The 23634-nt window shown below is 38.9% G+C and overlaps 1 protein-coding gene across 2 annotated transcripts; it reads left to right on the top strand.

The window, feature by feature from the left end:
• Positions 1 to 8107: 8107 nt before the first annotated feature.
• On the top strand, positions 8108 to 21274 carry lhx3 (LIM homeobox 3). 2 transcript variants are annotated; one of them, XM_084745680.1, is made up of 6 exons: positions 8108 to 8620; positions 15869 to 16040; positions 16170 to 16372; positions 18356 to 18507; positions 19604 to 19775; positions 20025 to 21274. In XM_084745680.1, exons 1-6 carry the CDS (start codon positions 8551 to 8553, stop codon positions 20456 to 20458), a joined length of 1203 nt encoding a protein of 400 aa, XP_084601806.1. In that variant the 5' UTR covers positions 8108 to 8550; the 3' UTR covers positions 20459 to 21274. The 2 variants fall into 2 exon arrangements, with proteins under 2 accessions (XP_084601806.1, XP_084601805.1); XM_084745679.1 differs by lacking the exon at positions 8108 to 8620 and adding an exon at positions 12627 to 12900.
• Positions 21275 to 23634: the final 2360 nt, after the last annotated feature.

The following is a 23634-nucleotide window of genomic DNA, read 5'->3' as shown; positions in this document are numbered from 1 at the left end:
ATGGGTTATTGGTAAAACCAGAATCGTTTGTTGTATTTTGGAACTGGAGCTGTTTTTCGGAGAGGGAAGTCTATGTTGTTGTTTTGGTCCAGACTGGGGGTCCAGCTCACTCTGTGTGTGTGGGAGGGTTCATTAGAGGGAGAGAGGGGCGGAACAGGGACTTCAATTAGAGTTCAATTATAAACCCTCAACGCCACACATGACCTCCTTAAAAATTCAAACACAGCATTAAATTGAGCCGTGGTGTCTCGTTCAACTGATTAAGCGTTTTTTTTGTCATTTTTGTTAGATCTTACAAAGGTACAGACATACATAAATAAATATATGTATCTACAAAACTACATTATGACATGGTACCATGCAGCAAGTTAAAATACAGTACTGTAATCCTGTCTGGTTAGTTCTGTCAGGAATGTTTTTTTAAAATCAACAATGTTGCTATGGCAACTGCCCTTCATGTAGATGCAGCAACCAGCAGCTCCTTTAAACTTTGCCACTTTTCTCTTTTAAACTGTGATGTGATCTGAGTGTTATTAGTTACATCAGTGCTTTTCCAGCAATGACCAGTCAAAATGTCCACAATGTGAAGAATCTCTGAAACTGTGGACTGATCACTGTTCATCTAAGATACTGATACTGACACCTGAGTGAGTGTGTTTTTGTTTTGTTCAGTCTTCAGTACGGACGTTGTGTACTTGGTGTGTTTTGGTTTTGTCTGCCTGTTCGTTCTCTGTCTCTCTGTGTCTGTATTGGACGGCGGCTCCCTCCTGCTCTCCCGGTTGTTGGCTCTCTCTACGCACCCCGGCTAACATCAAGCAATCAGCACACCTGTCCATCACTGACCTAGTGTTTAGTATGTGCTTCCAGCTCAGTATTTATCTCGCGCTTCTTTCTGTTGCCTCCAGGATTCCTGGACTATCTGCCTCCCAGCTCACTACTGTGACTGCCAGCTGCCACAACAACTCCTGCCTCTCATCCACCTGCCAGTTCACAATAAAAGACTTTGTTTTAAACCTTACCTTGGGTTCAATCTAGATCTATAAGAATTATGATTATAAGCACTCTTATTGTCAGGATTTCCTCAACATAATTCTTTCATATTTTTTTTTTTTTTTTTTTGGTTAAGATGCAGACTGCGACATCAGAGTCTTAACCAGGATTTTTTAAATCTATTAAACAAATGTTTTCAAAGACTTCTTGACTTTTCCACACTGGACAGGAATACAATAGATCCGTGGCAGCCATATTGATATGAAATAGTAGGATAAACACAGGAGTTAGAAGCGATACTAAATAAAATCCAGTGAGCCAACATGCACAATAACAGCACCCTGACTCTGTTATGATATGAATGGATCAGTACCTTAATTCATATCACTGGTAGCACCTGGGTTTGCCATGCTGTTTTATGTCAGAATGGCTGCAGTGAAAACATTGTTTCCCATTTATTTCCCTAAATGTAGTCAGATTTATATAATGACCATAAAAAGGGAAATGTGGAATCAACATAAAAACTTTTCTGGATCGAATGAAATACAGGTACCCTTATAAATGATTAAATAAATATTTTTTATAGTAGAAATAACAAATAATGCAGCCATTTTCATGTATTTGACTCTTAAATAGTCTACGACACACACTTTGCCATGTTCAGCATCCTTAGCTACATGCATGCCACTTTTTTATCAAAACATGTCACTGTGCAACACAAGAAAAATATCCTATCAAGCCTTTCAAAGCTGATTAGGTCTAGATAACTTACTCTAAAGCAGTACGTAGGTGTAAAGCTCATAACACCGGTAAGCTCCTTAGAATTTTTCTCTTTTAAGATTGTATAGCACTCAATCCTATATTTCTCTGTCATGTTTTGGTATATTTGTTGTCTCTCTGCTTTTGTTTACATATATTACTGTGTCTTCGGTCTTCCAGTGCATAGTCTGGATAACACAAGAATTTCTCAAGTGTTCCCATGTAAGTCTGCCAAAATATACCACCTGCAAGCCAGACAGACCCCACAGCAGGCCAACATCTGTAATGACAAGCTAGGTCAAGCCTCAGCTGAGCCTGAAAGGTTTGAACTCTGACCTCCCAGGCATTATGGCTGCGGGGTGGCTTATCATTGCTCTAATATTTCCCACCCCGAACAAAGACGGGTAAAACACAACGTAACCGGTCGGGTCCCCAGACGGTGCGTCGGAACTGACTAACAGCATCCCCCCCCAATACAAATGGATGGACAGTTGTTGGCCTTTATTGTCTGAGCATGAAACCGGGGACACATGTCGGGTGGTAAAAGTGTCAAGGCCTGACTGGAGGGCCATTGTATTGGTTTCCAGTGGTAGCAGTCGGGCTTTGTTCCCTGTGTTGTTCATCATTAGCATATCAATATTCAAAGGGGCTGATGCTGGGCAGAGGTGGCAGCCTTTTTAGCCTGGAGTGGACCCTCGTGCACAAATAATGAAACCTGCATTTGACTCTTAAGGGCCAGCTGTTGAGTTTAAGAAGTGTGATAAATCATAAGTGATCTAAAAGTTTGGATTTAACCATTTTGTCCTTTTCTTTAAGACTGTAAACATTTCAAATGTCTTACAGCACAGATGAAACACTTTTCAACCATTTCTCCAGTGCTATCGGGTGAATAACAAAGGGCTAAATGGTGTCACCACTCCTCCAGCATACCTCCCTCCCCTCCCCTTCTTCGACTCAGGCCAGCTGACCCCAGGACTGGCAGGCCGGGGGACAGTTAGCCTCGTGTGTTATTGTGTGTGTGTGTGTGTGTGTGTGTGTGTGTGTGTGTGTGTGTGTGTGTGTGTGTGTGTGTGTGAGGGGCAAAGCCACCAGATAGTGTCGGTTACTCCGAGGGCCAAGCGGAAAAGCGGTTGGGCAGTTTAGCCAGCTGCTGGGGGAGCGAGCTCACGGCCGGCCTGGTCAGTGAAACCTTGCCAGATGGAGCCATTTCAAAACAATGAGAGCTGCTTCGCTATGGTTGAAAACTGGAGGCTGGTTGCTCAGGGGACGCAGAGGGTGGTGCCTTTATCTACAGTAAATGATGCTGTGGTTCGGCCTGCAATATATAGCAATATTCTTTTGGTCAGCAGTTTATTCCTGCAGAAATTTTGGTTTCTCCTTTGTTGACTTGTCTCTATCGCAGCGATTGATCCAGACCTATCCGAAAAATGATACACAACACATACTTTTACTTGTATAGAGCCAAGTAATAACAAAAGTATCTCAGAACAGGTCTAGATTGTACTCTTATAAATTTTTCCCACCATGAGAAGCACTGAGGTGACTGTGACAAGGAAAGTCTTCCTTTTAACAGTCTGATACCTCAAGCAGATCCAGGCTCTTTATTAAATAATATTAAAGTAAAGGTGTCTCTTGTTCTCTATTCTTTCACATCTTCATTGTGAAGTTTTGTTTTTCAGAGCCTAATGTCCTTTTCCTGCCATCTTTGACCCCCTCTTGCTACTTATTTCTTTCGTCTCTGTCTCTTTTTCCCTCTCATCCGCGCACACTTGCAGTCTTCCTCCTTCCCTCCAGACAGCAACAGGCTGAGGTGTCCTGGGACTACTCCGCTTAGGAGTAACCAAGCCTGGGTAATGAGGCGTGTGATTGGTCCCCTCCCTCCCGAACAAGGCCAGTCTTTGGAGGACATGATTGATCATGACAGGAGCACAATGGCAGCCTGGTGTCAGAGGGGTGGTATGGGTGCACATGGACCCCCCGCGGTAACACTCAGTCACCCAACTCAGCTGTGCATAAGCAGTTACAAACACACACACGTGACATGGATGCACATATATGTACACAATGCAGGACACAGAAGCACTTGTGGACATACGCAAGCATGTACAATGACACGTACAAAAAAGCAAAACCATGTGCTCCAATATGTGCTTGTAAAAACAACCGTACCACTAATACTGACAGTCGGTCAGACTACGAATTTCAAAAATATAATCCAAGAAATCTTCCCTGATAGATCAGCAGTAGACTACACTCAAAATATTTCATTCTTCATCTCATATTTTTGCTATTAATAATGGTAAAAACACTCATGATTCATGTTGTATCAATTTAGCAAAAATGATGCATTTGAAAACTTTAAAATTTAAAAATAAACATAATCAATTTTGTGAATCACAGGTTTCTTTAACCACATTATATTGCGTTAAGATTTGTTTTGAAGCCATAACATGAAACATGTTCGCATTAAAATTCCCCCCAAAATGCTAGACACATGTTTTATACTTTGTTGAGCTGTGTATTTACATTATCCTGAATGTTTACAGCAATGTTCAAACAACAGTCAGGCAAGTGGGCCAGAAAATGACTAGCCCAAAGTAAATTTTTACTTGCCCCATACATATTATTTTATTTATTGGCAGTTGTTAAATAAAAACATTGACAAAAGTTAATAGTCGTTTTAATCTAGGGCTGCAACATCTATAAAATGTCAGAAAATAGTGAAGAATGTCCATCCCAGTTTTTCACAGTCCAAGGTGATGTCTTTAAATGTTCTGTTTTGTCAGTCCGAAACATAAAGATACTCAGTTTAATATGATAATAAACTAAAAAGCCAAAATATTTCCACAGTAAAATGTCTTAAAATGCAAGATATACATTATGTATTTTATTGAATCATTTCCAATACAGTTTCAAACACAGAGAAATACATACAAAAAAAAAAAGTTTCCTGCTAGCCGTTAGCTATTTGCTGTAACTTTCGGTAAAACACAGGATATATCAGATACCTCAGAGAGTAAGGAAGGAAGTCAGGAACCATGATTAATTGTAACGTGAATATAACTTTAATGATCTCTCATCCATGGGCGTGAATTCTGAGTCATGTCAGATAAATTTTCATCAGCTAAAATGATTGTTTAAAACTTAGGAAAACAACTCCCATGATCCCACACCACTTCACGTCATTAAACTACATCTTTAGCTATTGTTTTAATGTGAGAGACACCCCTAGCAGCAGGATTTACATACTGTGCATTTAAATATTAGCAGTATCCTCAGTGAAATCTTATTAAAATATAGATTGCACCAGACAGTATCACTTTAAAAGTACCTATTTTTGTGCTATGGAGTAATGTTTTGATAGGTTTAGTCAGTTTTGTTTGTATCTTGCTGTCAACATTATACATGTTCATGCCAGTGTTTCCAAGCTACTCTCCTGATCAATAACTAGTAGTGGTAGTGGGGCAAGAAATGTAGCAATTAGCCAACAAAAGTACAGAAGAGAATGACTGCAAGCCAACAAACATGGATATAAACAACAAAGGTTTCAAAATATTCAAAAATAAGTGCTTACATACATTCCACACTTTTGTTAGGCCTCCAGGATAACCACACTGCATTTTGGTGATAAAATCTGAATATAAATATTTACAAGAAAATTCCATAGGGTATCTTTAATGCTTGGCTGAAATCCTTTTTAGTGCAAAATAACAATCATAAGCTATTTTATTATACATGAAGCACAATCTGAGCAACATTTTGTATTCATAAAACTATTCCATTCTCTTGTCAGGAAAGTGCCCTCACTTGAAGGAAAACAGAGGTTTCACATGCATCACACCGTTCGTTTGTTCTTTTGAAGTGATCCTTTGAGGAGGCTTGTCTAATCTGCAGAGCACTCATGAGCCTGTTGAACCTGCTCATATTCAAGGTCAAAAATCAAGTTCTAATAGGTGCAAAAGGCCGAGTCTTTATGGAGGACCATTAGTGGCTGATTGCAGCTGCTTTCTCAAGTAGGACCCAGGTGTATTAACACTTTAGCAATTTTCTGTGATGATGCTCAGAGGTTTCACAGAGGACAAACAAAACAGGATAAAAGAGCCGGCTCATCATGATATTCATGCAAGGGAGCCGAGGACACCAGAAAACAAAATGATCATAGGGGAAAAGAAAGTGGCAATGGAAAATGTGCAGGTTCTATTTTTTATTTCTGGGTTTTACTCTGTGTTAACTCTGTTACATGCAATAATTATATTGTTAGAGTATTTGAGATCCTTATTCGACAGATCTTACACCCATCTTTACCGTGCACAGTGGAAACTGCAAACACTGCCTTCTCACAGCGGATGAGAAGGAAAGCAGCCCTGTTGTTGTGCTTGCAGTCTAAGCTCCTTTGATGCTGCAGTGGCTTTAGGTTACTGTGTACAGCTCCTTCCAGATTTACAAACAGTTGTCCCTTAATCTGCACAAAGATCTGCACTGACTTGTTGACCAGAGATTACTGCTGCCCCTGAAAACACAAAAAATGTTTGCTCCTGGATCATGAAAACAAACATCCACTGGATATTGTTTTTAAAAAAGGTCTTGACAGTGACATCATGTGAATGTGAAACTGCTGTATGTGGTGACAGACGTCCGTAAAGTCAATGAGAGGTGGGTGATTTCTTTACAAGTTTGGGAGGCTAATTGCCCCGAGTGGACTAATGAGCAGCAATGGGTCTAATTGGCTTACAGCACTTGTGAGCTGGCGTGCTGGGCGAGTAAAATTGAATCAAAGCTGTAGGACTACGTCAGAGAAGTTTTGTACGCGTTGTGGTGGTAATTGGCACGACGTCAAAGGCGGCAGGCATGGCACTCAGCCAAATAGGAGCGCAGCTCTGCGCAAGCGCGGACTTGTCTTGAAATTTTACAGGAATTAAGCATAAGTTATAGAAAGTATTTTAACGAACTAACCTTCACTATTATTATTGTAAACTGTGTGATAAAGCTCCTGATTAATTTGTGTAATTAATGTTTATTTGTATAGTTAGTATGCAGCATAAACCAGTGTTACACATCACAGCATTTGTAGCCTAAGCTAAATTGCAGAGCCCTTTAAAATGCATTACACCAGACATGCACAAGAGACAGTACTAAATACGTATATTAAAAACACAAAACTCAGAAATCAGTAAGAAACACGGACAGAACAATACAAGACAAACTATTACACAATAAAACAAGAAGCACCGGGATCATTCCTGACCATATGACTGATCCCTCCACGAAAACTCTTTTAGTTTGAGTTTTAAATGATCCGAATCATGATCCAGTTTAAGTTCTGGAAGTAGGGAATTCCACGTGTTGATCCCATGAACAGGAAGATGGTTTTGTCCAATTTCCATTCAGCATTTAACAAAACGTATACATGTTAATAACTGCACCAATTGATGTGCAAGTACTTTTTCGTTTTAATTTCAGTTAAAGGTAACCATAAAGTCATTGCCCTAAAAATTAGTAGGGTTGGGAAGTAATAGATTATATGTAATTGGGAATACATGGTCAGATTTAAAAAAAATAAGGACCTATGTACTGTATATGCTGTAGAATACACACCATAGTACACCTGTACTCTGTGCCAGGTTTTGTAAGAATAATTTGATTTGACAAACTGTATAAATGCTGAATGCTGGATCTGCAAAATGCATCATATTGTAGTGAAAATGTCTTGAGATGGGGCTCAAATTTTAGATCATATTTTTTTTAATGCAGCTGATTATTGCCAGATAATTTGTATTCTGATAAACGACTGCATCTCACTGAGATAACTGCTGCTAGACTGTGTACAACCTGCTGCTATTCATCACTGCTATTCTGAATATTTCTATTATTATTGTTGTTGTTATGTTGTTGCACTGGCCACCTTGTTATCTTTCTTTTCCTGACTTTTTTTTTTTTTTTACACTTTTACAGGAACACATTTATCACTAGTTTGATTCTAATGTTGTTTTTATTGTGTGTTTCTTTTGGTTTTTATTAATGCTCTGGAATGACAGTAAAGCATCCTTATCCTCACTGACTACTCTTCAAACCCTGTTCCAGCCAACATAACGGTATGTCCGTCCACTTGTATCGTTAATGCGAGTCGGTCTGTTTTTAACCAAACAAAAGGGAGACGCAGTGATGGAAACGCATGACAACAATGTCCCGAGCGATGCCCAATTGCCCCATTGTGCGTCTTGAAAGGCAGACACGTGCACCACAACACAGATAAGGAGAAAGAGGGGAGGGCAAGTGTGTGAGTGTGTGTGTGCGCGCGCGCTTAAAGATAGCCACGGGGGATATAGGAGCAGCACACACACGCCTCCAGCCTGTTTAGAGAAACTCCCCCTTCAGCACCCTGGACAGAGTCAGCAGCGCGCACTGACCGCTGAGTTGAGGTAAAGTCGCAGCAGGCTGCAGGACCGGCTCACACTCAGCCAGCCAGTCAGGTCAGCTGACGCCGCTAATGGTCAGACACTTTTCCACTGCCGCCACCCGCCCCTCGTCTCCACCTCATCTCGAGCTTATCAACACGGAATCAAAGAGCAACTTGATGAATATTCAAAGTTTCCGTCCTCGGTGGCTGACGAAAGGAGAAAGGTCGACGTTTTGCAGAAATCAAGCTGCCATCGAACAGAGCTCGAGTCACTCTCCAGAGGATAAATCTCCAGGAAAGTGCGGGTTTAAATCAGTAGCTTGTTAGACCTTTTTTAATTTAAATTACAGCCGTGAGTCTCTCTGCGCTGCTTTCTTCAGTTGGAACATCGGAACATCTTCAAAATGCTGCTTGAACACCCGGGGTCAAGCTGTCAAAACACTGGGAATTTCTCCCGGTACAGTTCGGGCCAAGGTAAGAGCCTACTTTTACTATTTTCACCGTGCATACGCGTTGCAATTTGAATTTGGTGGAGAAGCAGGCGGCACTGAGTTTTAAATGATGTCCTGGGGTCTGCTAATGAGACAGAATTAGGCGTGAAATAGAGGATAATACAACAAATCAGCACAGCAGGACTGAAGGCTGCTTTTATTTTGCTGAGTGATCGCTGACAAGCGTGAAATGGACCTTGTAAAGTCTTTTTATTTTATTTTGAAAGGCAACCACACATCTATAAAACGAACATGGCTTTAAATTCAATTCAATTTATTTCTATAGCGCCAAAACAAGTTACCTCAGTGCACTTTTCATTTAGAGCACCGTACTCTTTATAAACTCAAAAGCTTTAACCAATAACGAGCACTAAAACAGGAAAAACTTCCTTTTAAATCTCATTTTAAGTTTGATAAACACTGAAAAGTGATGTACACTGTAAAAAACGTAAGTATTTATTTTAAGTTAAAAAAGCAATAGCTGAAAATTGGACTGAGTGGACTGAATACATAAATACAAGTTGAACCAATTTTGTAACGATTCAAAACAAATCAAATAAACTCGATTTTAATTCTTGTCCAGTTAGCTCATGAAGCCTCTTCAGGCAAAGTGATGGACATTACAAACAAATTTTATTTTTGATTTTACATTTTCAACAACAATGATTGATCTTAAAGTGTATTAGAGACACACAAAGGGGTATGTTTTCTTCAAACTATAAAAAAGAGGAGTTGCATGCTGGGAAGTCTGCTAATATTCTGAACATATTTCTGAAGAAACTTAATTTAAAGTGAGCTCTGCACAGTCTATTCATTCAGCTCAACTTTTCAAATTAAAAGACTTTAAATTAGAGGAACTTCTGAAGTGTCCTGAAAATAAGTACAAATTTAAGTTTAATTCACTTTAACAAATAAAACTTGTATTTTTATGTTTAGTTGATGAGAACAGATTAGTTGATTCCACTAAATTCCCGTATGATTTTTTTTATAGTGTGAAGATGTAACAGTTGCAGAAACGCTTCTATTATTCACCAGCTCATCCTGATGTAGGCTATTCTGGCTGTTTAGAGGCGCTTCTTTTTTGCGTTGCGTGTGGGAGACGTTATGAATCTGTAATGAGCCTTCATTGTTGGAGAATCACACGAACAGATGTTATGCGCGTGCTGTCATTTCACACCGCCGCCTGCGGTTGTAACGGGAGCGCAGGGCGCAGGGCGCAGGGTGGATATGGGGAGACCACCGGACCCACTGTGGCGACAGCAGCCTCTCTGCGGCCGCGCGACAGACTGCCAGCAGCAGGCGGCGAGCTGCTCTCTTCCCGCAGCCCACCACCGACACGAAATGCTCAACAGGTGTCACATTCCTGCCCCGACAGGTGGGACACCTGAGGGGCACCCTCAGGCGGTGATGGATTCAGATCTTGCCGATAAATAGAGCTAAATTATTAGTGGCTTGTATGAACATTTAGTGGCATTCAAAGAAGGGGAAATGCATGTTTTGCTATTTTGTCGTGTTTCTTGAACAGTATTTTGTGTAACTATGGTAAGGCAGCATTTACTGTGCCACTCCACACCAAACTACATTTAAATTTCATTCATTTTATTCTACTCACGTTATTGAATCACGTCACCCAAATTATTTTAGCCATCTTTAAGATCAAAATTGACGCAAAAAAGCCCAAACCAAAAATGTGATTTATTCCATTATTTTTGCGACGTTCCCTGAACTAACTGCCCATTACTCTGATGGCCATTTTTATCGCTTTGTTGTCGCATTACTGTCGCCCCCCCCCCCCCCCAAAAGTGAGCGATCAATATGACATAAAAATTATTACAAAGCTGAAAAGTAAAGAGGGGGCACCCATGAACCCCCACACACCTTTTTTCTCCAAAACGTCTTTCATATACTTCTGAAATACAGGCAAATAGGACATTGATTTTAGATTCATCAGCGGCCCCGTGGGGGGTTTGTGGCACTACCCGTGATTTCCCCAGGCGCTCTTTTGTGCCAAAGATCAGTGTCAATAAAATTCATTGGGGTGTTGGCCCGATCAACATGTTATTGAACAGCCAATCTCTCCCCTAAATAAACACTTGTCTTTGAGCAGCACTCAACATACACACGAGATGAAGATTGTGTGTGTGTGAGATATTTAAAATCACTTATTTACAACCTGACAGGAATACGAACCTCATTCTATACATTGCTCCATATTCAGGTACAGTAACTTAATTAAAAAATGTTGTATTATAACAGTTACTAATAATAGCAACGAAGACCACAGTGATATGAAAAGTTTGTGAAATAGAGCGATTATTTAAGCCTAATTCTTTAAGAAAAAGCTTAGCTGGATCAAACTGCTACTTTTATTTTTTCTACTAAACATGTTATGCTCTGCTGAAACAAAATAAAAGAATAAATTAAAAATGCAGGGGTCTAAACAAGATTGCAGTGTTCCCTCAGGGCCCAATCTTTTTTTCTTTACGCATGGCAGTACTGGAATGTGAATTAAAAATGGATTGGCATGACGAGTCCTCGCGAGAATCCTCTTCGATTTACATCAGAAATTAACAACAGGATGGTTGCCGAAGTTTTCTGGATTTCCACGCGTGTGCTTGTTGAATCAGTAATATTATTTTCTACATGAAACACAGGACACTTTATCTGTCTTCGTAGTCTTACAAGGAAATTATGCTTGGTAACTCTCAGAGACAAGCAGCAATAGAGGACGAGATAAAAAGATAAGACACAACAAGTTAAAGATGAAAAAACAAGAACAAGGAAAAAAAATAACAAATACTGTAAACAATAAGAAAACAAGTTGAGTATAAAAAAACAAGAACGTTTAAAAAAATAAGATGAATAACAAACAAGATACAGAGATAAGAAAACAACAAGTTAAAGATAAAGAACAAGATTTTAAAAAGATAAAACAATATTAATAAACAAGATAAAAAGATAAGAAAAATAATATTACAGATTAGAAAATAAGAAGAAGATACAACAAGATGAATAAAAATATAAGAAAACAACAAGTTAGAGATTAAAAACTAAAACAAGGTGAAATTATATGAATAAAAAGATCAAAAGATAAGAAAACAAGTTAAAGATTAAAACCAAGAACAATATGAAACGAGATGATTGAAGAAGATAAAAAATATAAGAATAAACATGTTAAAGATAAAAACACAAGAACAATGTTTGAAAAACATAAAAACAAGAAGAGTAAACAAAATTAAAAAGATAAGAGAAAAATCAATATTAAAAAAAGAGGATGAACAATTTAACTGATAACAACACAAGTGCAAGATTAAACAAAAAGATAAAACAAGATAAATTAGCAAGATAAATAAGATGAGGTAGCGTCCTCTATTTACTGTATTTATTATTAATAAGCTACTTGGATGAGGCTACAAAACAATGTCAATAAAAACAGTGCATTATAAAAATATATCACAACATTTAAATGGTTAAAAAAAACAGCACATATGTGACGTGTGACCATATATTAGACGGATGGGTTGTATATTACAGATGTATGGAAGTGTTGTTCCATGAGGGGATCATTAACGATTCATGTCAAAATAATTAAAAGGAAATTACACCTTAACTTGCTGAAACACAAACAAAACTTTTGTGAGAATATTTGACATATACTTATTTATCATGAATGTGTTATTTCTCTCCTTTATGTATGAGCATGCCAGCCAACGTATAGGCCTGAATACTTAAAGAGATTAGGGTGAAGTCATTTTAGAATTGGAGAAAACTGGATTTTGTGGCTGTAATTTTATTTTACTGCCAAACTAAAATAAAGATGTGAAGCAAGTTTTTAATTTACAGGTTATTTTGTGACGTGTCTCTGAGTAACGTTACCACCCAACACTGAAACTCTATTGGCTCCTGTTTATTCTTCTTCCGGGTAAAGGTACCCCTGTAGGTGATGTTAATCTATCTCCCCGTCGCCCGGGAAACGGCGCAGCTGTAATCCTGCTCAGGCTTCAACAAACTCCGCCGCCGCACACTCGCGCGCTTAATCGTGCTCGTGTTGGGGGGCTCGCGCGACACGAATTTTTGACAACACCTGCCTGCCTCGCGCGTGAGAGCGGACAGATCCCGAACGGGACAGGATTATTTGCGTTAATGTGAGCGGTAAATCATGAGAAATGGACGGACGTGGTGAGCGAAACTCTCCCAAAGAGGCACCAAATAACACGGAGATGCTCCTCGCTTTGCTGTCGCACAGTGAGGAGCTACGGAAAGGTAACCGCAAGACAAGATATTATCAAATTATTAGCAGTTTATTTGTTTTTCCGCTGCTTATATTGTACACGTGTGTGTGTGGAGCAGGTCACCAGAAATATTTGGCTTCAAACAGGCCTTTAAGCGTGGATATAGGACTAATGACAGGCTGTTGATAATGTTTATGTAGTAACTGTAGGCTGTCATATAGCTTAAAACACTCAGGGTTTTTTTACATAATGTTATTTGGGTTGTTTATTTAATTTCTCGTTCTTCTTTGTTCAAATGACACATGTAACGCAAGTAATAAGTCTGTTTTGGGATGATGGAAGAGCCCTTATGTCTTTGTGGTTACTATTATGATGATTTTGTGTTCTTGGATTAATTAAGTTATTATTAAAAGCATTATTTTGTATTAATGTACTTACTATTCGTTTCATGTTTGTTAATTACTACGTTTTTTGACTGAGGAACCATTTGAAAACGAGATTGTGCCTTTTATGGGGTTTATCGTCCTGTTAAATTTAAAAAATGATATATCCTAACCGGTCTACTGGATGCTGAATAGTCGTTTTAATCTGGGTAAATAACTGTCGTGCGAATCAGTTTTACAGCTGCTGAGACGGAGGACATGTGCCATTTTCGTTGCTCCAGATCTCGGCAATGCAACTTTTACGCACCAGACTTTAACCTTTGATTTATTTGAATGGTCGTTCAAATTTTCATATATTATATTTTATATTTGGTTCTTTTAATTTGGAAATTGCTTTTACGCATTTTTGAGTCTGACATAAACCCCTTGTTATAAAGATTTTATATATATTAAGTTTTTCACTATAAACTTTAATTCAATAATTGTACCCTTTTTATTAATTTCAGTCATATTTCTACCTTTTATTTAGCAAAACACCGTCCATTTTGCACAATTTCACAGATGATATTAGAGTGATGCATCGAACCTCACCTGCTCCAAAGTTCGTTGTTGTGATTTGATAGATTTTCTATGTTTTTTTAATATTCCAAGTGGCTCCCCACCAGGTGAGCAAAATCGCTCGGACACCTTATTGGTTTGTACCGTGAGACTACAGGCCGCAGCTTTCTAGTTTTACAGAGCGCGTTGAATTAATGATGAGCTGGGTACACCTGTTCTTGACGTGGCTCTCCCACCACCACACTTGTGCAGCGCTTCGGCTGCATGATGCCTGAAGAAATGGTTCATTAACGTTTCATGAATTGTCCACAACAGAACAATAGGAATGTGATTCCTTGCACGGATGGAATATGAAGTGGTTTTAATTAGTAATAAAGAGGCAAGATAACGTCTTACTGGACATTTTAGCCGTCCTTATTTTTTACTTTATTTAGTTTATTTGTTTATTCATTTATTCATTATTAGATCAAAATGTCACAACGAATCGCTGCTGCTTTGACTGAGCATTGTTAAAAATTGGTTTTTGTGATGTTACGTACTGTATCTGCTTGAAACTGACGTTGCGTAAATGTGGCTGCTGCTTGTTAAAGATGATTGCACATGACAAAATAATGACCAGCCGATTATTACTCGATTAACGAGCTATTAATTCTGAAGACGATGCTGTTATCTTCCACTTTATTTAGGGTTTGAAATGTCCTTCATAATTTGTTTTTTTTTTGTTTGTTTGTTTGTTTGTTTGTTTTTTTGTTTTTGGAAAGTTTTGCACAATTTTGCATTGGATTTATGCTCAGAATGGCCTCCATCGGTTTTTGTCAGTTGTTTTTCATTATACTGCAATATATAATAAAATATATGTACGAATGTCCATTTATATATATTTATATATTTTTATAAAAATATTTGAAAAGTAGTTTGGTTATCCATTTATTGCAACAGTTTACATTCATATCATTATTTATTTTTAATAATTATTTAATAAGTTTTTTGAAATTCATCACTTTATTTTAGAAATATACGTTTTTCAATCATCTTGTCATGAGTGGGATAAGTATAGTGGTTTCAAGTCAAGTTTAACTTAAATGCGAGCGTTAAATATATGATTAAGCCCTTTTCGAGCACATGAATCCCCTTTTTCGACATCAAGGGTAAGGAATGCTCCTGGGATGTATTTCAGACATGTAGTGATGAGCTGATTGAGTTGAGACAACAGTCTAATGTTTTCTTCCCTCACATAAAAACTAAGGCCGAATGTAAGATAGTTGGAATGGATGTACTAATTATCACGAGATGGGAAAAAAAATCTTCAGGCAGCCTATATCAGTGCCTAATAATAATATTATAATATATTGCAATCATGGAAAACTCCTGATTTCATATAGGTGCATGCTTCAATACCGGTGTAATTTCTTAATTCACTTTATTTGCTTTTTGCTTCCGTGTTTGTGTGTTTATACTGTGCAGTTATGTTAATTTGGTTTGGTGGCATTTAGCGCTGGGCCTCTACTGTACAAGGCCAGTAATGTAGCCTATACGCTTTATTTACGTGCCCTTTTCCATCAAAGATTTGTTGATTTAGCAACGAGGAAAAGTGGACGATGTTATAGCCTCTGCATTGTTTTAAAAAAATATAGATGGAAATATTAACAACATGCATATTGTAAGTTACAAAAGTAAAACGTTTGGGGTATTTTAAAAAGTACACGTCAACATAATCTGATCTCCTATTGGAAACTGTCCATTACTTTTCAATTAATGTTTTATAAAACCATACAAAAAACTTTTTTTTTGGAATACAAAAAAAAGATTTTAGTTATTAATTGTGATGTCTCCCTCGTGTGAGTCTTGTGTTAAATTAAGTGTCATAAACAGATAATTTCTGTAAATAGCATATAGAAAGTGGGCACATAAGCACATGTAACAGTTAGAAATAAGTCTCTAACCGTTACGTACAATAATCAGGTTCAGTTGTTGTTCTGTGTGTCTTTTCCTCGTGACATTTAACACATCGAATATAAACTGAATTGACTAAAGGTGATTCCACCATGTCTCCTGCAGAAATCCCAGTGTGTGCAGGCTGCAATCAACACATCGTGGACCGTTTTATCCTCAAAGTGCTGGACCGTCACTGGCACAGCAAGTGCCTGAAATGCAGCGACTGTCAGGCGCAGCTGGCGGAGAAATGCTTCAGCAGAGGAGACAGCGTCTACTGCAAAGACGACTTCTTCAAGTGAGCAGCTTTCACACATTTCTTTAGTTAATTTCTTTTATTAAAAAAATATCTGTTCATCAAAATTGTATTTAATGGTCCTCAAAAAAGTTCATATGAATTGATGGCAACCGTCTAATTTCCCAAAAGGAGGTTCGGGACCAAATGTGCGGCCTGTCAGCAGGGGATCCCGCCCACACAGGTGGTGAGGAGAGCGCAGGACTTCGTCTATCACCTGCACTGTTTCGCCTGCATCGTGTGCAAGAGGCAGCTGGCCACAGGTGACGAGTACTACCTGATGGAGGACAGCAGGCTGGTGTGTAAGGCCGACTACGAGACCGCCAAGCAGAGAGGTGAGCTGCAGATGACGAGGAATTAACCAAGGCTTCTGTTATAACTGATACACGATGCACTATTTTACGAATTATTGCGTCCTTAGCAGACCTTATGTAGTGAATTACTTGATACTCTGTCTGTAGTTTGACATGACAATGAGGTCACCAATAAACTTTGACCCACCTGTGCTAATTGCATCGTTGCCCGCAACCCAATCGATAGCAGACTGCGTAAAGTGGAGGCCTGGAGGCTGCAGACACTGGCACTCTGAAGGAATCAGCTTTCAATAACACTTATTATTGTGCAGGAGATCGTGTGAGGCTTCCTGACACAGATAGAGAGGAGATGTATGTTCCTGTGCAGGCCAGTGTGAGAAAGAAGATGGAAGCTCATGTGGATGCTAATGCTAAAAGAATCTCTGTCGTTTGCACTGGTTATATTATTATTATTATTATTATTATTATTATTATTATTATTATATGGAAAACAATCTATTATTACATCTAATTGATTGAATAACTGCTCAGTAATAATGATTTTAATATCTAGATTATTACATGATAAAGTCATGTTTTCCTTAAATTCTGTATTTGCAGTAAATTCATATTGTTTCACACTATGATTCATTATTGGGTAGTGAAGAGAAATTCAGTCTGAATGTCATGCATGACTCAAAAATAGTTGCCATAAAATTTGCATCATGGGGTTTGAGAAAGAAAATAGCAAGACAGACGAGTCAGACACATAATGAAATGCCAGGAGAAAAAGAATTCACAGTTCACAAACCTTCCTACAGTAATATTTGGTAAATTTGTTGCTTAATGACAGAAAATAGGTGCTTTTACTGTTATAATTTTTAACCAGCTAAAGGATGTGTATTGCCTGTAACATGTGTTGTCAGGAATTGCATTTCAGATTGTCTTCCAACACTTGTTATATACCCAAAACATTTCATTAGATACCCTGACTTTATGCCACATTAACTTTACAGAAAATCCCAGCAGGCCATGTTCCTGATGGGGCAGACTGCAGCATGGTCAAGTTTTATCTCCCCATCTGTTTGTTTGAATTTACTGCCCGACACCAAGTGTCGATTTATGCGGCGAGTTAACGCAAGTTTTCACTAAAAACACACACGTTTATTTTACTAATGAGAGGGCGCAATTATTGGGCACAGCATCCATTTGGATGATGGTTTTGTATTTTGCTGTGCTGGCCAACAGATGTGCAGACATGATGCAATTATGCACAGGAGGATGCCAGATTTTGGTTTATAGGCAGAGGGGAATTTATCCATTTATGTTTAATTAGAAAGTTGTATATTATGCGAGCGGTTTTATGTTACGAGTTGCTATGAATGTGTGTTTCTGCAGATTTTCATGTTACTGACCCGAAATATATAAAAACTTTGTACCATTATTGATATTTTATTAATATTTATTAACAGAAATATTTTTTGTTCAAGCTATAACTACATGTTATCACTTGCTATGAATGTGTTTCTATCACAGATTTCCATGTTACTGACCCAAAATACATAAAGAACAAGTCCCAGGGATGCTTTACAGAGGCACTTTACATGGACTTATAATAGCAGCAGGTGCAAAAATCACTATAGGGCTGTGAATATTTACTATATTCAATACCTAATTTGCCTTATTTCTTATCACTTTAGATGTAGAATATGCAGGATTTGCCAGTTTCTGTATTTAAATAAAATAGTTGATTGTTGAGTCTCATTGTCAAGTCATCAGACAAGGGCATTTTGGGTAAAGCCTGCTAAACACAGCAAAATCATAAGAAAATGAAGGCAGAGGGCAGGGTCACACATTTTTTTTCATATGAGCCTGTACATTGTTTTTTTTATTTTTTTTAGGAAAATCCTGACAACCATTTTTTCTTGAGACCTCAGGCCAGAATCTTAAAAAAAATGGCCCACAAATCTGCAGAATAACTATCCAGCATTTACTGACATTGTCTGTTGTCCGTCCATTTTTCAGAAGCAGACTCGACTGCAAAAAGGCCACGAACGACCATCACAGCTAAGCAGCTGGAAACGCTGAAGAACGCTTACAATAACTCTCCCAAACCTGCCCGTCACGTCCGAGAGCAGCTATCATCAGAGACGGGCCTGGATATGCGGGTTGTGCAGGTAAAGTATATTATTATCCATTAAGGGCTATTCCATTAGTGTCCTGACTGCATTATGTAGGCACAATTGGGGCCGAACTGGCACGAGCCTACTGTACGAATAAGTGTGTGTGTGTGTTGGGGGAGGAATTTACGGCTAGATGGAGTAAAATGAAGTCCACGTGAAAGTCAGCACGGTTTAAGTGCAAGCTCGTTAACAATGCTAAGAGGGCCCCTCGCATATTGTCTGCTGCTGAGGAGCCTCACGCCGGTTGCTAGGTGGTGGTCATATATATTGTTTTATTTGCAAGGACAAAAGTAGAGACGGAAGCCACTAAAATGCTCCTCATTATTCAGTGAAAGGGACGGGGTGAAGAGGGCTCACTCAGGGCGGAATATCATTAAGGAGAATGTAAAACTGCTTTTTGTGCTCGTGGCTGAAATGAATTAATTTTGTGTGTAAGATAAAATGAATAAGAAATGGAGCATTTACTCATTTTGTATCAGATTTCGTAAACATTTGTATGCAGCGAGGTTACAGGCAGTTTGTGACAACACTGCGTATCTGTTTTCTAAATTTATAGACCAGATCAAAAGGGGATATAGAAGAATTTTAATAAATTAAATCAGTGCCACGCTAACCTGTCTGCTCCCCGGGGCGAGGACAACTTGTAGCTGTCGTGAAGTTAATTAAATGCATGATAAATCAGGTGTAGGAGACGCCGGACCACAGAATTACTGGTCAGTGTCACAGTTTCAGTCTCACAGTTGGACTTGCAAAGTGGCAGCAAAGCCACGTCCAGACAGTCCTTGAAAATTAATTTTGTTTTAATGCTTTTAGGCATAATATGCGTATCGAGGAAAGAGGAGGGGACTTAGGATGTAGAGGACTTTGACTTGTGTATGAAAAACATTGTGAGCTGTTTGTATAGCTGTGGTCTTTAAGACTGAGAGGAGCGTGTAAATTAGATGAATACATGTAAATTCAGTTGTGTTAGAAATGATTTTATTGTTTTGCTCCAGTAATTTTCAGATATTGTTCTAAAGTACAGAAATGCATTTCTCATAAGTCACCCAAACCATTGCCAAATAAAACATCTCCTCCTTTCACTCTCCAGGTCTGGTTTCAGAACAGGCGAGCTAAAGAGAAAAGGCTGAAGAAAGACGCTGGCCGGCAGAGGTGGGGGCAGTACTTCCGCAACATGAAGAGGTCGCGAGGAAGCTCCAAATCCGACAAGGACAGCATCCAAGAGGAGGGCATGGACAGTGATGCCGAGGTGTCCTTCACAGGTACAGTCAAACACACCAAATGAATAGTAGGCTTGAATGATGGTAAGCCATGTAGTGATCCGGCATGAACAAAACCAGTCCATCATAGCATCGGTCTGCTATTCAGAAATAGTCTAGCAGAAAGTAGAATGCTGTAATTGACCAATCAGAATCCAGTATATAGCAGAATTGTTAATAAAAGAAATTTTAGTTTTAGTAAATGCAGTCCAATCAGAATAACAAATATCATGTCTTGTCCCTGTTGAACAGATGAACCTCCCATGTCCGAGCTCGGTCTCACCAACGGCATCTACAGCAGCCTGAGTGAGTCCTCTCCAGCCATGGGGGGCCGCCAAGGGGGCAACAACCACAGCTCGTTCCCCCTGGAGCACGGCGTCCTCCCTTCTCAAGACCAGTTCCATGACATCCGCTCCAACAGCCCCTACGGCCTTCCTCAGTCGCCGGGGTCTCTTCAGGCGCTACCCAGACACCAGCCTCTCATCTCCAGCTTGGTCTACCCTGACTCCGGCCTTTCTATCATGACCCAGGGCAGCGGGCCCGGGATCAACCCCGCCGTGAGGGTCTCCATGGGGGCCGCCAACGGCCCCAGCTCGGACCTCTCCACCGGCAGCAGCGGAGGATACCCGGACTTTCCCGCCAGTCCTGCCTCCTGGTTAGATGAAGTGGACCACGGGCAGTTTTGATTGGTTAAAGACAAGAACCTGGACTCTTTTTTTATTTTCTGTGTCTTCTGTTGGATTTTAGGAACTGGAAAATAGTCACACAGGACAGCAATTGTGTAAAGGACTAGACTGCTGTCCTTGGATCTCACCAGTAACAGGTCCGTTCGATATCTGATCTGGATGGAAGGAAGGAGGGAAATGTCCTTCATGAAAAGCACTTGGCCTAACAACTGTCCTTCAGTAGTAAAATCATATTTCATTCAAAAAATTTGTCAAAAATAATCAGTTTTCAGATACCACTATAAGCTTTTCCACAACGATATAGAGACCACAGAGTCAGACTCAAAGTTTAGACATCAACCATTTGGATTTTCACAAACTCCCTCTCTTTATCTTCACCTCTATGTTCAGGTACAGAAGTTACTTCAGAGTCTTTAAATGTCTGGTTGTTGCCAAATGTCTATATATATATAATGGTTTATCATTGTGGAGACTTTATTTTTATACAAAACCCCTTCTTGGACATGAATAAGAACCCAGATATGAGGACTTTGTACATTCTTAAACAGGGATATAGGCAAAAATGTAGATGTTGTCTTAAATGGTACCTAGGGGTCCAATTACTTCTATGCATTTGTGTGTTCTCAGATGTATCTCGTTCGTTTTGTTCTACCGAAAACGACCTCAAAGGAAGAAGAACTGCTGTAGCACCCGGGGTCTGATGTATATGTTTGTTTATGTGGAAAATGTTTTATGTCTTATTTATTCCTTCTGGTAATGATGATGATGATTCCTGATTAAATGACAGGACTTTAATAAATTTGTCACCAAAATCAAGATGGAGTTTTATCCTTTTTGGTTGGACTAGAAAATTGTGCATCATGTGAGACAAAATGAGTAATGAGCAGTCTTAAAAATTTTGTCTGACAAACAATGGTGCATTTTGAAACACGGGAATATTTAAAAAGCTGGTACTATTTGCACCAAGGTTGGAATAGCCCATGCATGTGGCTATTTGCACCCAGGTGTACATAGTCAAACATGGCAGAGACAAGCACCCACTTGTCCATAGGCAACAATGCTAGTTGCACAAGGGGTGTAAGTAGGCAACATGGCTATTTACAGCTATTTAAGCCAAACCTAGTTTGGTTCATAGGCTAACAAAGTAGTTTTGTTGCCTAAATTGCCAAGTAGTATGGTTGCCTAAAGCAACCAAACTGCTGTAACCAACAATGCTATCCATGGTGTAAATGGCCAATGTGGCTATTTACACCCACATGGCAGAGACAATCCACAATCCCCCCCCTAAACGTAATCAGGTAGTTTTGTTTCATAACCTAAAGTAGTTTTGTTGCCTGAACCTGACCAAACTGCCGTAGCCAGCAATGCTATTTGTGTAAATAACCAGTGCAGCTATTTACACCAGCAATGCAGAGACAAACCATAATCTTTCCCTAAGCTTACCCACGTAGGTTGGCTGCCTAAACCTAATCACAATCATAATAAAATAATAATTGTTTAAAAATAACTGTAAATAATAGACACCACTGACATGTAATTCCACAAATCTTAGTTGCCTGGATCTCTGGGATATATTTTAAGTCATTTGTACAGTCTGAAGCCATGAAACATGAGCCAATGAACCAGCCAGAGTCATCTTGCACATTTATCTTATATCTTATAGGTAGCATCTATCCTATATCTTGCATATCTATGGCACATCGCAGCGCTGATAGTGAAACCAGAGTGAGCCCACAGTTCTGCCTGTGTCTGCAAATTGAGTATCTGGCTAACAACCAACACTGTATCAGGGGTTCAACAGCTCTTTAGTGGAGAAATTTGATGCAGACAGAGAGTCAACTCATCAATTCAGAGATTACTGGGTCTTGTTTGCCCAAATGCCCCTATGGGAAAGGAATCTCCAATCCATTAGCCGAGAAGGGATCAAGTGCCCCTTGTGAATTTCCTCATTTGTTTAGTTATTCAAAGTCAGGTTCAATTAAGTAGATTAAACAGTATATGCGTAGGTGGGAGCGTGCATGTGAGTGAATGTGTGTGTGCAACTGGATGTTTATGTATTTGCTTATATAATGGCTGCTGACGTGTGTCTGCAAACACCCTTGCGTGATCGTAGGTGACGATCAAGCAGGGCTGGGGTGACTTTTGAAAAAATTACAACATACCAGTAAAGGGACACCGATACCAACAGAGTGCCCATAATGCAAATGGAAGGTTTCATGAAATAATTCTTCTGCATGTTATGCATTTCTTGTAGTAGAGTCATACTTTTGCACATTCTGGTGGCATCTTGGCATGCTGCAGCAGTGGGCAAATCATATGTCGCATTAAATCAAAGGACACCTGACGTGATTGGCTGCAAGCAAAACCTTACAACTGTTGGGTTTTTTTAGACTTCAAGAGACTTTTTTGTTTGTCATATTTTAAATCTAACAATTTATTTGTCTATTGTTTATTTATTAAGGGAACTTAACTGTTAACCAAAGGCTATTAAGTAAAAAAAAAAAAAAATGTCATGACCCCGACCCAACAATTTTTTTTATCAACTATTAACAATGACAGGTGAAGCAGGTAATAAAAAAGAATCTAAGCTGAATTTTAGAGGAATAAACATCAGCACAACATCATCATCAAACTGTTTGTTTTTCCTACAAAAATCATAATAATCTAATTTAGTGTCACTCCATATTTCACCCTGGTCATCTATGCGATTAAAGTATGAAGCAATATAAAATTAGCCATTCCAGCTACAATATTTTCATCACTCACTCCACATAATATCATTTTTGGTTTTGTTTTTTCATTAATCAACACTTTTGGTATCTTTCTTTGGGTTTTATAAATATTTAACCAGTGACAGGTATTAAAAAGAAATACCAACTTTAATGACACAGTGTTGTTTTAAACTTTTTTGGATGTCCAAAACTATTACTTCTCTTTCTTTTTTCTCCCCATTTCCTGAAAAGTAATAGTTTTGGACAATCTGAACAATCTGAGGGGGCAATTTTGCTTCATGAGAATTTTTACTTTTGATACTATATTTTTGATAGTGCTTCTGCACTTAAACTTAAAGAAGCAGTGTGAGGGATTTAGTGACATCAAGTGGTGAGCTTGCTGATCACAGCACTTTGCCTTGTGTTTGGTTTGTCCATTCTGGGCTACTGTTGAAACATGGCAGT

Source organism: Lutjanus erythropterus, chromosome 20, assembly GCF_056507025.1.
Source record: "Lutjanus erythropterus isolate fLutEry1 chromosome 20, fLutEry1.hap2, whole genome shotgun sequence".
Classification (NCBI taxonomy): domain Eukaryota; kingdom Metazoa; phylum Chordata; class Actinopteri; order Lutjaniformes; family Lutjanidae; genus Lutjanus; species Lutjanus erythropterus.
The sequence above is the reverse complement of the archived record's forward strand: the minus strand, read 5'-3'. Positions and strand labels throughout refer to the sequence as shown.

Bases quoted from the DNA above. Each gene is read 5' to 3' on its own strand.
- lhx3 (XM_084745679.1), top strand. From the start codon at position 12,804: ATGGACGGACGTGGTGAGCGAAACTCTCCCAAAGAGGCACCAAATAAC. The intron at 12,901-15,868 runs GTAACCGCAAGA...TGTCTCCTGCAG, and splicing joins CAGTGAGGAGCTACGGAAAG to AAATCCCAGTGTGTGCAGGC. The intron at 16,041-16,169 runs GTGAGCAGCTTT...ATTTCCCAAAAG, and splicing joins TGCAAAGACGACTTCTTCAA to GAGGTTCGGGACCAAATGTG.